The 14,210-nt window shown below is 43.9% G+C and overlaps 2 protein-coding genes across 10 annotated transcripts in view; both read left to right on the plus strand.

Moving 5' to 3' along the window:
* Nucleotides 1–6,160, plus strand: part of rad51ap1 (RAD51 associated protein 1) — a 13,941-nt gene extending 7,781 nt beyond the window's left edge. The window contains exons 6-9 of one of the 2 annotated variants that reach the window (XM_031898667.1): nt 1,305–1,454; nt 2,488–2,643; nt 2,841–2,951; nt 5,000–6,160. In XM_031898667.1, coding sequence (XP_031754527.1) covers nt 1,305–1,454; nt 2,488–2,643; nt 2,841–2,951; nt 5,000–5,127 — 545 coding nt within the window. In that variant the 3' untranslated portion in view covers nt 5,128–6,160. Of the gene's footprint in view, nt 1–1,304; nt 1,455–2,487; nt 2,644–2,807; nt 2,952–4,999 lie in introns of both variants that reach the window. The other variant, XM_002940303.5, reaches the window with a different exon arrangement.
* Nucleotides 6,161–8,521: 2,361 nt separating this feature from the next.
* The window catches only part of c12orf4 (chromosome 12 open reading frame 4), a 29,490-nt gene continuing 23,801 nt past the window's right edge, over nt 8,522–14,210 (plus strand). The window contains exons 1-2 of one of the 8 annotated variants that reach the window (XM_012958864.2): nt 8,522–8,808; nt 11,628–11,821. In XM_012958864.2, the coding sequence (XP_012814318.1) occupies nt 8,636–8,808; nt 11,628–11,821 (367 nt within the window). In that variant the 5' untranslated portion in view covers nt 8,522–8,635. 8 annotated transcript variants of the gene reach the window in all.

Here is a 14,210-nt window from a genome sequence, read left to right on the forward strand (position 1 = left end):
TTATCATCATCATCATCATTATTATTTTTATTATTATTAACATTTATTTATAAAGCGCCAACATATTCCACAGCGCTGTACAATAAGTGGGTTACATACATTGGACATACAGAGTAACATATAAAGCAATCAATAACCGATACAAGAGGTGAAAAGAGTCCTGCCCAAAAGAGCTTACACTCTACAAGGAGACATACAGAGTAACATATAAAGCAATCAATAACTGATACAGGAGGGGAAGAGAGCCCTGCCCAAAAGAGCTTACACTCTACAAGGAGACATACAGAGTAACATATAAAGCAATCAATAACCGATATAGGAGGGGAAGAGAGCCCTGCCCAAAAGAGCTTACACTCTACAAGGAGTAACATATAAAGCAATCAATAACTGATACAGGAGGGGAAGAGAGCCCTGCCCAAAAGAGCTTACACTCTACAAGGAGTAACATATAAAGCAATCAATAACTGATACAGGAGGGGAAGAGAGCCCTGCCCAAAAGAGCTTACACTCTACAAGGAGACATACAGAGTAACATATAAAGCAATCAATAACCGATACAGGAGGGGAAGAGAGCCCTGCCCAAAAGAGCTTACACTCTACAAGGAGTAACATATAAAGCAATCAATAACTGATACAGGAGGGGAAGAGAGCCCTGCCCAAAAGAGCTTACACTCTACAAGGAGACATACAGAGTAACATATAAAGCAATCAATAACCGATACAGGAGGGGAAGAGAGCCCTGCCCAAAAGAGCTTACACTCTACAAGGAGAAAGGGTTGAGACACAAGGTGTGGGAATGGGCATGACCAGTGTTGTGAGAGGTGTTGCACAGGGTATTGCTTTTAGCAGCACACTGAGGTTATGTTAAACTAGGTTAGGGTAAGCTTCTCTAAATAAATGTGTTTTTAGAGATCTCTTGAAGGCAGAGAGATTGGGAGAAAGTCTGATGCAGCCCTTGCAAAGTCTTGAATGCGAGTGTGTGAGGAGGGAATGAGAGAGGAATTGGGGAGCAGGTCAGTAGAGGAGCGTAACAAGCGGGTTGGATGGTACCTAGAGATGAGTTCAGAGATGTAGGGTGGGGCAGAGTTATGAACTGCTTTGTATGTGAGGGTCATTAGTTTGAATTTTATCCTGGATGGTAGGGGAAGCCAGTGCAGGGATTGGCAGAGTGGCACGGCAGAGGAGGAGCGGTTAGAGAGGTGTATGCGCCTGGCAGCAGTATTCATTACTGGTATGTTAGCTGTACTGCATTATAAGAACTACCTCTTACCAGTGCATTCTTTGCTTCATCTGTTTTTATGCAGGCCTGGATGAAATCACCAGTGGTAAGGAAGATCAACTCAGGGGGCAAAATCGTAGACAAGCTGCATCCAAAGCCATCTCTGAGCAGCGCAAGCTTCTGGCAGATGACAGTGGTGATGATGAAGAAGATGAGTTTAAACCTGATGTTGCCTGTATGTTCTACTTTTTATTTGCATTAATATTCCATATATTGTCTGTAAACCTAGAAGGAAAAATAGGGTGGTGTTCAGGAAGATTAAATTGATTAGCATTTTGCTTAAAAGATAATAAAGTATCTTTAAAGGAGAAGGAAAGGTAAAAACTAAAGCTGGCCATACACGGGCAGATCCGCTCGCTTGTGATGTCGCCAAGCGAGCGGATCTTCACCCGATATCCCCACCTACGGGTGGCGATATCGGGGAGGCATGTCGGTGAATTAGATTGTTTGGCCCTGGGGCCAAACGATCGAATTCTGCAAGCGGCAATGGGGCAGTCGGTTCGGGGACCGCATCAACGAGCCGATGCGGTCCCCGATCCGACGGGATTTTCTAACCTGGCCGACCGATATCTGCCCAATATCAGGCCAGATATCGGTAGGCCAGTCCGATCGTTTCTGCCCCTACACGGGCCGATAAGCTGCCGAGTCGGTCTGAGGGACCGATATTGGCAGCTTCTATCGGCCTGTGTATGGGGACCTTAAATAAGCTTTATCAGAAAGGTCTATGTAAATACAGCAATAAGCACTCACAGAAACAATCAAAAGATTTGTTGTCTCTGTTTTCCTGTGCCAGAGACACGCAGCTCTCTCCTGCTCCCCCCTCCCTCAAGAATGCTAAGAACTCCCTCCCCCCCCCCTTAGGAATGTGGATCTGAGCCAATCAGCAGGAAGCTTCCTCATAGTCTTACTAACTGAGCATGTACACTGGTCTTGGTCTTGGTGCAGGAGCAAGGCATTATGGGAACTTTCTTTACAGAGCTCAGCATTTTTTTTTTTTTCATATGAGGCTTCTGATCATCTGAACGGGAGAAATATGGGGAGACTTAAGGGCACTATTGAAACAACTGAAGGTATGCCTGCAGCTTGAGATTAACTCTTTACTAGCCTTTCCTTCTCCTTTAAACAAGTGTAATGCCCCACTACGTGTTTTCATTTTCAAAGATCATACTAGAATATTTAAAAATAGCTTACTTGTATTATTATCTTAGATGATGAATCGGAGAGTGACGAGGACTACAGTGGGGAAGATGAAGAATTTGAATTGAAAAACACCAAAAAATCCAAAGCAAAGGAAAGTAAAGGCTCTAAACAAAAGGCCAAGAGCGAAAAAAAAGAGAAAAGCCTCCCTAAGCCCAAAGTTAATGGTAAGTGGGGGACTTGCTGGCTTTTGAGTGTTGAGGGCCCACCCATTTCTTAAAGCAGCCCTGAAGTAAATGATATGTAGTGATATTGAATAAAATATTATATACTATGTTATATACAATATAATTGGTAGTGTTGTTCTTGAATGTGTTTGTTTACATTGCAGCAAAACTTATATCCTCTCCTGTGCCCACTAAAGCAAAATCTCTGCCAGCAAAGAAAACACCAGCACCATCACCAGCTCCTGTAAAGCAAGCCATACATCATAGTCCTTCAGTGGGGATGAAGAAACCTACATGGTCACCACCAGGTAAGAACCAAGAGGGTTAATTTTTCCCCAGTTTCTTGAGGTTCGGATCTTCTTAATAAAACTTTGCCAGTAGTTAAGTCCAAGTTAATTTGTTTTACCCAACCAGATTTAATATAGTTCATTCAAAGGTGTGCTTACAGGAAAAATCAATCCTCATTCCAGGACACTCTCTGTAAGTGAAATACGGAGACCACAATGGTGCAATAATATTAAATGGCCGCACACACTCAGATTCTACTTACAAAGTGTATCTTCTACATGTGCATGTCACAGTTAGTTCGCTGCAATGTGTCTTTCCACACTCCAGCACCTAAGCAGTTAAGCGCTAATAGTGAAGAGTAATAGTGAAGTTCTGTCTGCAGCAACTGCAGACAGGACAGAACGGTGGAGAAGGGATGATATGCACACAAGTTTGGACACACTATAAGTAGAGCTGAAGCGTTATCCTGCTCGCTTGTTGGTATACTCTTCACTATTGGCGCTTAACTGTTTAGGTGCTGGAGTGTGGAGAGGAAAGACACGTTGCTGCAAACTAACTGTGACATGCACATGAAGAAGATACACTTTGTAAGTAGAATCTGAGTGTGTGCAGCCATTTCTTAGTATCGCACCATTGTGGTCTCTGTATTTCATTTGCAGAGTGTCCTGGAACGAGAATTGATTTTTCCTATAAGTGCACCTTTGAATGATTTGTACTGAATTTGAGTGCATGAGTGGATTCACATTTTGCTGGTGCCGCTGGACTATTTTATCATTATAGCGCAGTGTTATACTAATCTGCATCTTAATATAGTTCATAGTTGTAGTTCTCCGTTGCTGCTAGGATGTGAAATATTGGAAGCCTAACAGTTTGGCAGGCAAAAATCCATGTGTGCATAATGTGCTCTACACTCAACACCTTGGTCAGTGGTAGTATGTACATTAACCATAGGCACAAGAGGCATAAGCACTTTCCCTATGGCATTTTAGCACCCACAACTTGCATATTTGCTTTTAGCCCACTAATAGTAAATCATAATAGGGGTGCCTCTGTTCCTTGGCTTTGTGCGCAGAATTTTACTTATCTGGCCCAAACATATTGACAAGTGGCACAAGTATGCTGAAGTATATGACATTTGTAACATTCGTTCGTCATACAGATTAAGTTTTACTACTGCAGCACTTTGAATGTAAAACAAATTGATCCTTCTCTCTCCGCTGACTTTCCCCTATCACCTTCACGAACCAAAAGGTTCAGATTTCACCCTCTGTGTCTCTTAACCATTTTTAACCTCAAGGGAAGAACTCGTTATTTTTAGTAGTTTATTATTAAAAGTTAAGTTTTATTTCATTCTTTGGTACTGATTCACCTGGTATAAGGGGGAAGGAATGGTGCACATAACTGGGCACTATTGAGATCACCTGTATGGTGCTCTCTTTTTTTGTGTATATGGTCTGTTACTCCTGATGCACATTCTCCTTCCATCCTCACTTGATTTGAGATACCTTTATGGGGGAAAATAATTAGACTTGAGATATATCCAAGTGGAAGGTGCAACCTTATTCTCTTTATCATATGACTAAGTGAACCTGTTGCTCACTGGCACCCTGCCCGTGTTTATTAAGCCAAAATGGACACTGTGCTGATGGCACATGCAAGGGATAGCCTGCAGAATTTTTCTTTGCCTCCTAGTCTGCTCACTAATACCCACAGTCATCACAAAGGACTGGGGCAATGGGGTACCTCAACTCCAGCCTTGCAATACCCCAAATCCACTGGTCCAGCATTGAAATACCCTGTGAGCACAGGTAAATATCAGTAGGCCAGGGAAGGTGAAGTATGCCTATACTGTTGCTGTGTACAAGAGCCATCAGTATCTTTTTATTTTGTCTTTTTATGACATGATCCATCTGTTTTTCAGATATTTATGTGTGTGTTTCTATATTGCACAAGATTTCATAGATCCGCTTATAGACCAATCAGCCAGCGCAGAGAGCTGCCTATGTGTAAGATGTCAGTGCATTCCTTAGGTGATTAAACCCAGCTATTTCTCTTTCTCTATTGCCAGCTCCTGTAGGAAGTGTTAAGCACTCACTGGAAGGAGTCACTGTAAAGTCTCCGAGCCAAGGTCTGCGCCTCGGACTCTCGCGGTTAGCACGCATCAAGCCTTTGCACCCAGCTATTGTCAAGCATTAGTCTGGGCTCCGCAGAATGATGGATGTGTCTCTGATGCAGGAATTTTATAGATATTTATAAAAGTGAAATTTGAATGTGAATTTTACATTCCATATCATTGGATTCCCCGTTTTCTGCACGGAATATATTTATTTCTGGGATTCTTTCCTCTACATCACTCCATAGTCAGAGGATTTTATACACAAGGACCTTATAAGCCGAGTCTATATTCTCTTCAATTTCTTTTCAGCTGCATGTGTATGCTTCTTCATGAAAAGAGACTGTTTTTTCTATACTGTTTTTATAAATGTATTTTATATGTCCTGTCTTCAACACTAGAAATTGTCTTTTTCAGTTCAACCCCTGGAGGTCCAACCTTTGGTCAGGATCCCCCCTTTAACTCTGCAAGGTTACAGACATTAGTGCAGGGATCCCCAACATTTTATACACGTGAGCCACATTCAAATGGAAAAAGTGTTGGGGAGCAACACAAGCATGGGAAAAGTTTCTGGGGGTGCAAATAAGAGCTATAATTGGCTATTTGGTAGCCCCTATGTGGACTGTTTGGCATTATACTTAGTTTTTATGCAACCAAATCTTGCCTCCTTACCAGGTATTCAAAAATGGGCACCTGTTTTTCAGGCCAATGAGCAACATCCAATGGGTTGGTGAGCAACATGTTGCTCACAAACCACTGGTTGGGGATCACTGCATTAGTGTATTTGCCATAGTTTTTAGAATATATAGGCAGCAAATAGGGTGAGATTTGGAGTTAAACCCTAAGTCACTTTCAAGCTGGGCTTTTGGGTTATATAGGAGAGAAAATGTCCATTCCCCCCAGATCTCACCCTAAGTTTGGGAACCACTGATTTACACAAGTCGTGATTATAAGGCTCACAAATTCCTCTGTTCCAACTTCCATTTATCTACCATGGAACAAAAGCACACTTGGCCATCTCCTACACCCCACACACCATACAGATTGTGAAATGATCATTAATATAATATATGTATTATAGTTAGCACAAGCTTTTAATAAACAATTTTAATTATATTGCAGTCTTATTTAATTCTGTGCTATTTGACATTTTAGCTTTTTTGATTAAGGGGCAGTTCACCTGTAAATTTAGTTTACACTTTTAGTATATTCTAAAATATCTTACTCTTAGCAACTGTTCATATTATAATTTTTGAATTATTTGCCTTCCTCTTCTGCCTCTTTCCAGCTTTCAAATGGCAGCCAAGAAAACTATTGCTACTCTGTGCAAATTGTCTCCAGATATCACATTGTCTACTTTATAGTAAAATATCTGTACTTTTAGAAATAGATTTTTTTTCACCGGGCATTTTGAGACATAAGTTTATTATATTCAGCCTGCTTAGCTTTAAGCGCAAAGAGATTTTCTAGATTGGGAGCAGCTGTAGCTAGATGGTCTGGCTATCACACCTCTATGCTCTTGTTTCGACTGATAGTCATATGCCTTAAACACACACAAGGTAAGTTAGTCTGTAGTGCCCACATTGATGGAAAAGAACACCTGTATGGTTTTATCTAGAGAGGTCTTATTGTTTAGGACAGGGATCCCCAACCTTTCTTACTTGTGAGCCACAGTCAAATGTAAAAAGACTTGGGGAGCAACACAAGCACCATAAATGTTCATGGAGGAGCCAAATAAGGGCTGTGATTGGCTATTAGGGAGCCTCTATGCACCCTATCAGCTTACAGGGGCTTTATTTGGTAGGAAATCTCGTTTTTATTCAACCAAAACTTGCCCCCAAGTCAGGAATTCAAAAATAACTCCCTGGTTTGGGGGCACTGAGAGCAACACCCAAGGGGTTGGGGAGCAACATGTTGCCCCGGAGCCACTGAGCCAGACTACAAGAGAGTCAATCTAAATCCGTTCTTTCTTTTGGACCCACCAAACCCAGAGGAACACCTAGAAACTGGTGCCATGCAGAAAGCAATCCATATCAATAAAGTATCCCAAACTCACAGAAAAATCTTTGCTTAAAAAAAATATATATATTTTATTCAAATATCCATGTATTAAAAACATACAGACCCCATAGTGCCCCGCCTTACACGTTTCATACCCTTCTGGGGTGCAAAACGCATACGGCGAAGCACTATGGGGTCTGTATGTTTGGGATACTTTATTGATATAGATTGTAGATATGCCCTTTAATCTGGGGGCAGTATCCTATTAAAGGAACAGTAACACCAAAAAATGAAAGAGCTTTAAAGTAATAAAAATATAATGCACTGTTGCCCTGCACTGGTAAAACTAGTGTGTTTGCTACAGTAACACTACTATCATTTATATAATAAGCTGCTGTGTAGCCACGGGGGCAGCCATTCAAGCTGGAAAAAAGGAGAAAAGGCACAGGTTACATAGCAGATAACAGATAAGCTCTGTAGAATACAATAGTGTTTTATCTGTTATCTGCTATGTGCCTGTGCCTTTTCTCCTTTGAATGGCTGCCCCCATGGCTACACAGCAGCTTATTTATATAAATTATAGTAGACTTTCTGAAGTAAACACACAACTTTTACCAGTGCAGGGCAGCAGCACATTATATTTGAGTTACTTTTATACACTTTCATTTTTTGGTGTTACTGTTCCTTTAACACTGGCCCTTTTTGATTGGCCATTTATGACTTCTATTATTAGTAAACTGTGAATTAACCACGCAGATAGCAGATCAATTTGTAAATCTGGGTATTAAAGTCACTATTGCTGCCTCCCGTTTTATCAAGACAAATATCGACCCAATTGTGCAATGGCTAAAGCATAAAGTAAAGCTCTGCAAATCACTTCCTTCAGGGTCAATGAGCACGATACATCTAGATAAATTGTTTGTTATGCCCAAATGGCTATACCCACTATGGTCCCTTTTTCGCCACAATAAATACCTCAGTGAAAAACTTTATTTGGGGGCAAACAAATAACATTGCAACATTGTTGGTTTTCCTAGTATCATCCCAAGAATATTTAGAGCAATAAATGATCATTCCACCCAAGCCTTGCTGCCATTTAAGCCCTCTTCGCTTTCATCCACTGCTTATAGTCCCCTTCAGCCCACCCATAGCCAGTCCTTTATTATTATTATAGGCCCAATATGTAGGCTGTGATAGGGGACTGAGCTTGCAGGTTGGTGGGGTTCTTAAGGTGCATGGTTGAGGCAAAGGACTTGCTAACTAAATAGTCATAATTTCTAATGGCAGGAATCGGTCGAACGTTGTTTCATTACCAACCAGAAAATCGTGAAACATTACTAGGAGTATAACCTATTGTCCCTATTTTAGAACTGCTTAGTATAATGTTATATGGAGCGTCCAGCAGTCTTTTTGTATGTTGGACACTAGAGGGCGCTGCAAGCTACCAATACAAAGAAGATTGTTCCGTGTAGGCACCCGTGGCACGCAGGGGACCATGGGAGATAAGTCAATATGGCTGCCGTATGAGAGTGACAGAAAGGTTCTATAGATCATGTGAATGGCTGCGCTGCTTGCGTTTGAGAGGCTCTTATGACTGGTAGAAAGGTAAATGTGAGCCGGAGTGGGAGCAGCAGTTTCCCGGCACAGACCGTGTTGCACCCCCGGCAGCCTGTCCGGCCCCTGTGTATGGTTGGAGCAGTGGAACGCAGGGCGCTATTGTTACCGTATAGACCTGTCTCTCTGACTGAAGTACTGAAACGTCGGTATTTTATTCATCTATTTTTACTAAATCTATCATTGCAAACGATATTGTGCATAGGTTGATGTTTGCAGTATTATTAAAGCTCACCTATTGAACTGCAAAGCCCACACTGACTTCCCTGGGCTGCTGTGAGATACTGTTCAGCAACTTCAGGTTGGACTTTCCCAACTGATTTATTTCCTCCAGCTGGTACAGTGGCCATGCCCCCAAAAGTACCCACCCAATAACAGGGCCGCCATCAGAAATCACGGGGCCCCCTCGCAACAACATTTTCTGGGCCCCCCCCATCAGTACAAAGGACACACAGACATAAAAAGTATTAGGGCCCCTTAACACTATGCTGGCCACAGCCCCCCATACACAGTGCCCCCAATTGCTCATAGACAGTGCCCCCATACACAGAACCCCCCATACACAGAACCCCCCATACACAGTACCCCCTATACACAGAACCCCCTATACACAGAACCCCCTATACACAGTACCCCCATACACAGTACCCCATACAAAGAACCCCCCATACACAGTACCCCCTATACACAGTACCCCCTATACACAGTACCCCCTATACACATTTCCCCCATACACAGTACCCCCTATACACAGTACCCCCATACACAGTACCCCCATACACAGTACCCCCCCATACACAGAACCCCCTATACACAGTACCCCCATACACAGTACCCCCATACACATTGCCCCCATAGACAGTACCCCCTATACACAGTACCCCCATACACAGTACCCCCATACACAGTACCCCCATACACATTGCCCCCATAGACAGTACCCCCTATACACAGTACCCCCATACACAGTACCCCCTATACACAGTACCCCCATACACAGTACCCCCATACACATTGCCCCCATACACAGTACCCCTATACACAGTACCCCCATACACAGTACCCCCATACACAGTACCCCCATACACAGTACCCCCCCATACACAGAACCCCCTATACACAGTACCCCCATACACAGTACCCCCATACACATTGCCCCCATAGACAGTACCCCCCCATACACAGTACCCCCATACACAGTACCCCCATAGACAGTACCCCCCCATCCCCATACACAGTACCCCCCCATACACAGTAGCCCCCATACACAGTACCCCCATAGACAGTACCCCCATAGACAGTACCCCCCCATACACATTGCCCCCATAGACAGTACCCCCCCATACACATTTCCCCCATACACAGTACCCCCCCATACACAGTAGCCCCATACACAGTACCCCCATACACCAGTACCCCCAAAGAAAGTGCCCCCATAGACTGTAGCCCCCCGAAGCCGTCGGCGTCTTTTTCAGCTCCTTTTCCTTGTGTGGTGGCGGTGACAGGCCCTTACATAAGATTGTGCCTTGTGGGTACGTGTAATGTCTGTACACACGGGGTGCAACCTTATAAAAGGGCCTGTCGTCGCCGCCGCACAAGAAGAAGGAGCGACCAATCAGATGACAGGGCCCGACTGTAGTAGATAGAAGGGGGCCCGAGCCAGTCAGAAAACTGTAGCACAGCTGGGCCCCCTTTAAAAGTGAAGATTGGCCGGGCCTGGGACAACTGTCCCCCCCTGATGATGGCCCTGCCCAATAAACAAAAACACCCCTTTTACATGGTATTTTATGACACTGCTGCCCCCAAGTAGGGTTGCCACCTTACCCCTTTAATACCAGCCACATTTTCAATACTGCATGGTTAATTAGCAATTATTTTAGATACGTGCTATATTGCTACGTGTGTGGCCACCTTTAGCCTCAAATATTTCCTGACATACACACTGCCAGCCCCTTCCCTCTCAGGACTACCTGCCTTCTAGTCTCAAGGCGCCTGCGCTTGCGTTACATAAGGATAGGCCAGCAGGAGGATAGGACATTTAAGGGGAGTGTCCTTCAAAAAGTGGGACAATTGGGAGGTCTGTGTCGATTTTGTGCCTGAAATCGGGCAGATCTCGATCGGGCAGGTTTAAAAATTTAGTCGGATTGGGGTACGGTTCTTGAACTGACTGCACTTTTACCCGTCGTTCTAATTCGATTAGCCTGATATCGCCCACCCGTAGGTGGGGATATCGGGAGAAGAATCTTAGCGTGTAATGGCCACCTTTAGGTGCAGTGGATTTGACAGCCTGTCAACCATGTAAAAGGGGAAATCCATCCATAAATAATAAAAGAAAAGAAATATTAAAGGAGACATATCCTATAAAAATTATGAATGTACCAGGGAATTATACTCCTCTAGATATAGAAGGATTGTGCTTAAAAATGTTGTGTTTCAGACTGATTTATTGAGAAATTCCCCCAAAACCCCACTAGTCCCGCCCATCTGTTCCACTTCCTGCTGGCTGAATTCTCTGGATGTGCAGGGGAGCCGTTGACCATCAGTACACTGCAATATAGGATAGGAACCAATCAGCAGCTAGGCTGACCTGATAGGGAACTGAAGCCTGTCTGTGCTTGTGTGAGTGCAGAGCTGTGATTGGCTTTCCCCCTCCTACTGTGCTTCTGGCAGGGACCGTTAGGACACGCCCACCCCTCATTTCACACACGGACAGAGAACTGAGAGGATCTATAGGGAGCCCCAATAAAGGGGCCATTGTTACAGATAGGATTAATTTTTAGCCCAAAGTGAAACCAGCACCGTATATGATTCATAATTGCCTACAAAATAAACTTGGCAGCATACATTCATTCTACTTTATTTTGTAAATGTAATTGCTAATGAAAGCAATATCTGGCACTGTACATTTTCCGCCCTGCTGGTTCTGACTCCTGACAGAGAACTGACCTGCTACATGTTTTTTGTTTAGCAGTAATTGTCTGGAGATGAAGCCTGGAAAAGCAAAAATCAGTTACACGCAGAGAGATTTTGTGTACAGCTTCCAAGCTGGACCTCAGAAATTTGCTCTCACCGTACCTCTTCAATTCCCAGTCCAAGAAAACCTTGATCACTTGCATGGACGCCTCATGCTGCTTCACAACCTGCCCTGCTTTGTAGAGAAAGGTAAGTCCTGCACCCATTGAGCCGGAAATAAATGAATCCACAATCTTACAGAGCCAGAATGCCTATCTATTTAAGACATTTGGTTAATGGGAATAAAACCCCCTTCCAAATGTATATAATTATTGTCCCCTTTGTCTATTTTATTGCCTTCCAACACAGTATTGGCTCTGTTGGATTTTAGCCTTGCCTAAACACCTAGCACCTTACTGACAAGCTTTCAAATTACTCCCCATAGGGAGCTGTAAAGGAGGTGTGGCATGGCAAGCAAGGGGACAGACATGACCAGGAGAACAGGGTCATAAATGGAAATCTTTCTAGGCTTTCTCATATCCTTTACTCTGAGATACCAAGCATAGGTATCCCCTGTACTATTCAGGGCTCCAGATGAGGATTTATTCTGTACTAAGCCCAGTTTAGTAGGAACAGCCCCCTAGATTTGCACTACACCTGTAGAGAGAGAGAAAGAGAGATCATAAAATGATATCGGCCTAGGTATTCCTTTTTACTAAAGCCGGATAAAGTTAAATGAATTAAGACATATGGAACAGAGCTGCACCAGAGTATTTTAGGTGACTGTGCTGCATCAATGCTACCTCCCAAAATGCTAAATTGTTGGGGGCTATTTTCTGAGCCTGACATCTGCCCTGTGTGCCATAGAGTTAAGAATAGAGAGTAGTGTGCTGAAAAACATGGCAGACAAACTGCCCAAAGTCTGTCCCATGTGCCATTGGCCAGCTGGCCACACACGTGGCGATTCTCGATCTTTTGAGCAACCATTGGTGGCACGAAAGATCATTCGAACCCTCCACTGACGTTCAGGGCTGAATCGTCCGATATGGAGGTAGAAACAATAGGATTTCTACCTCCTTCTGCCGATTCAGCCCTGAACATAGATTTTGCTCAGGCACCAGTTTTCTAACCCGCCCGATTGGTGAGTCGACCAATATCAGCAGCCTCCTGCGATATCGTTGCCTCACCGACTTGCCATACACGCACTGAATATCGTACGAAACGTGGTTTCTTACGATAGTATCGGTGCGTGGATGGCCTCCTAAAGGCAGTATTGTGCCAGGCTGTATGTGAGCTTTATTAGTTAGTTCCAATTTGGGGGATAATACAAAGGCTTGCTGCTTGTCAGCCCAATCCATCCAATGGTTACATTTGTCATTGCATTAGATGTGCTGCAGGTCATCTCCAACACCAGTGCTCTAACCAGTTAGTTTGAGTCTCAAAATGGTATGAACTGGCCTGGGTGTCAGGTAAGTGGATGCAGTCACTGGGGGGTGCTAACTTTTGGTGCCCCCGAGTGTTTGTTGACTTTTCTTTCCTTTAAAGGCTGTGGCGGCTGGTATGGAACCCCATAACACAATGTCTAGCATTTCCAGCCTAAAGGTGGCCATACACGTTAAGATCCGCTCGCTTGGCATGGTCGCCAGGCGAGCGGATCTTCTCCCAATATCCCCACCTATGGGTGGGCGATATCGGGCGAATTTAGGCTAATTCGGTTGTTTGGCCCTGGGGCCAAACAATCGTATTATAACACCTGTAGAGGCTGCAGTCGGTTCGGGGACCGCGTCAACGAGCCGTTGTGCTCCCTGATCCGACTAAATTTTTTATCGATCGATAGGCCAGATGTCGGTCGGGTAGGTGCTGCACCTAAACGGGCCGATAAGGTGCCGAATCGGTGTAAGGGCCCGTGTATGGCCACCTTAATTCTTTATAGAGCTCCCCTATAGTTCCCCTTTAATTGCCTACAATCCAAACCTGAATATTGCTTAGTAGTTTATTTGAAATGCAAGATACATTCAATCTGATATAAATAAGTGGGTCATCTATTTAACCACCTGAACCCTGTAGCAATTGGGATAAAAAGTCAAATTTGCTATCCAAGTAAAACACTAACCAGGTAGCAACCCTGTAGTGAACAGGACAATTTGCCAGCCGTAGCAGCCTGCAGCTAGACTAGAGTCTATATAAGTAGTATAAGTATAAGTGCTCAGCTTATGCCCCTTATGACCTGTTATTACTAACTGTGTGTTTGCAGTGTTTTAGTGCTGTTATGCATATTGAAAGTGCATATACATCCCATCTGGTCCGTTGTGGGTTAATGCATAAACAAGATTCCCCGTTGGTGTGTTGTCAGGCCAAGAACTTTGCACAAGATGCTGTAGCTCGCAGTTAATGAACCAGTCACATAGCAGCTTGTTAGCATGACTTTGTGCTCACATGGCCTCGAAGAACACGGACAGCTGGCAGGGCACCTGACTCTGGGCAGCCGCCCTAAATATTTCAGAATCCGCTACATTTTCAGGCACAGGATCGAGTGTTTAACGCATTCATTGCTGGGTGATGAGTAATGTTGGTGGAATGAGACTGAAGAGCACTAAGC

The sequence above is a fragment of the Xenopus tropicalis genome, chromosome 3 (genome assembly GCF_000004195.4).
Source record: "Xenopus tropicalis strain Nigerian chromosome 3, UCB_Xtro_10.0, whole genome shotgun sequence".
Classification (NCBI taxonomy): Eukaryota; Metazoa; Chordata; class Amphibia; order Anura; family Pipidae; genus Xenopus; species Xenopus tropicalis.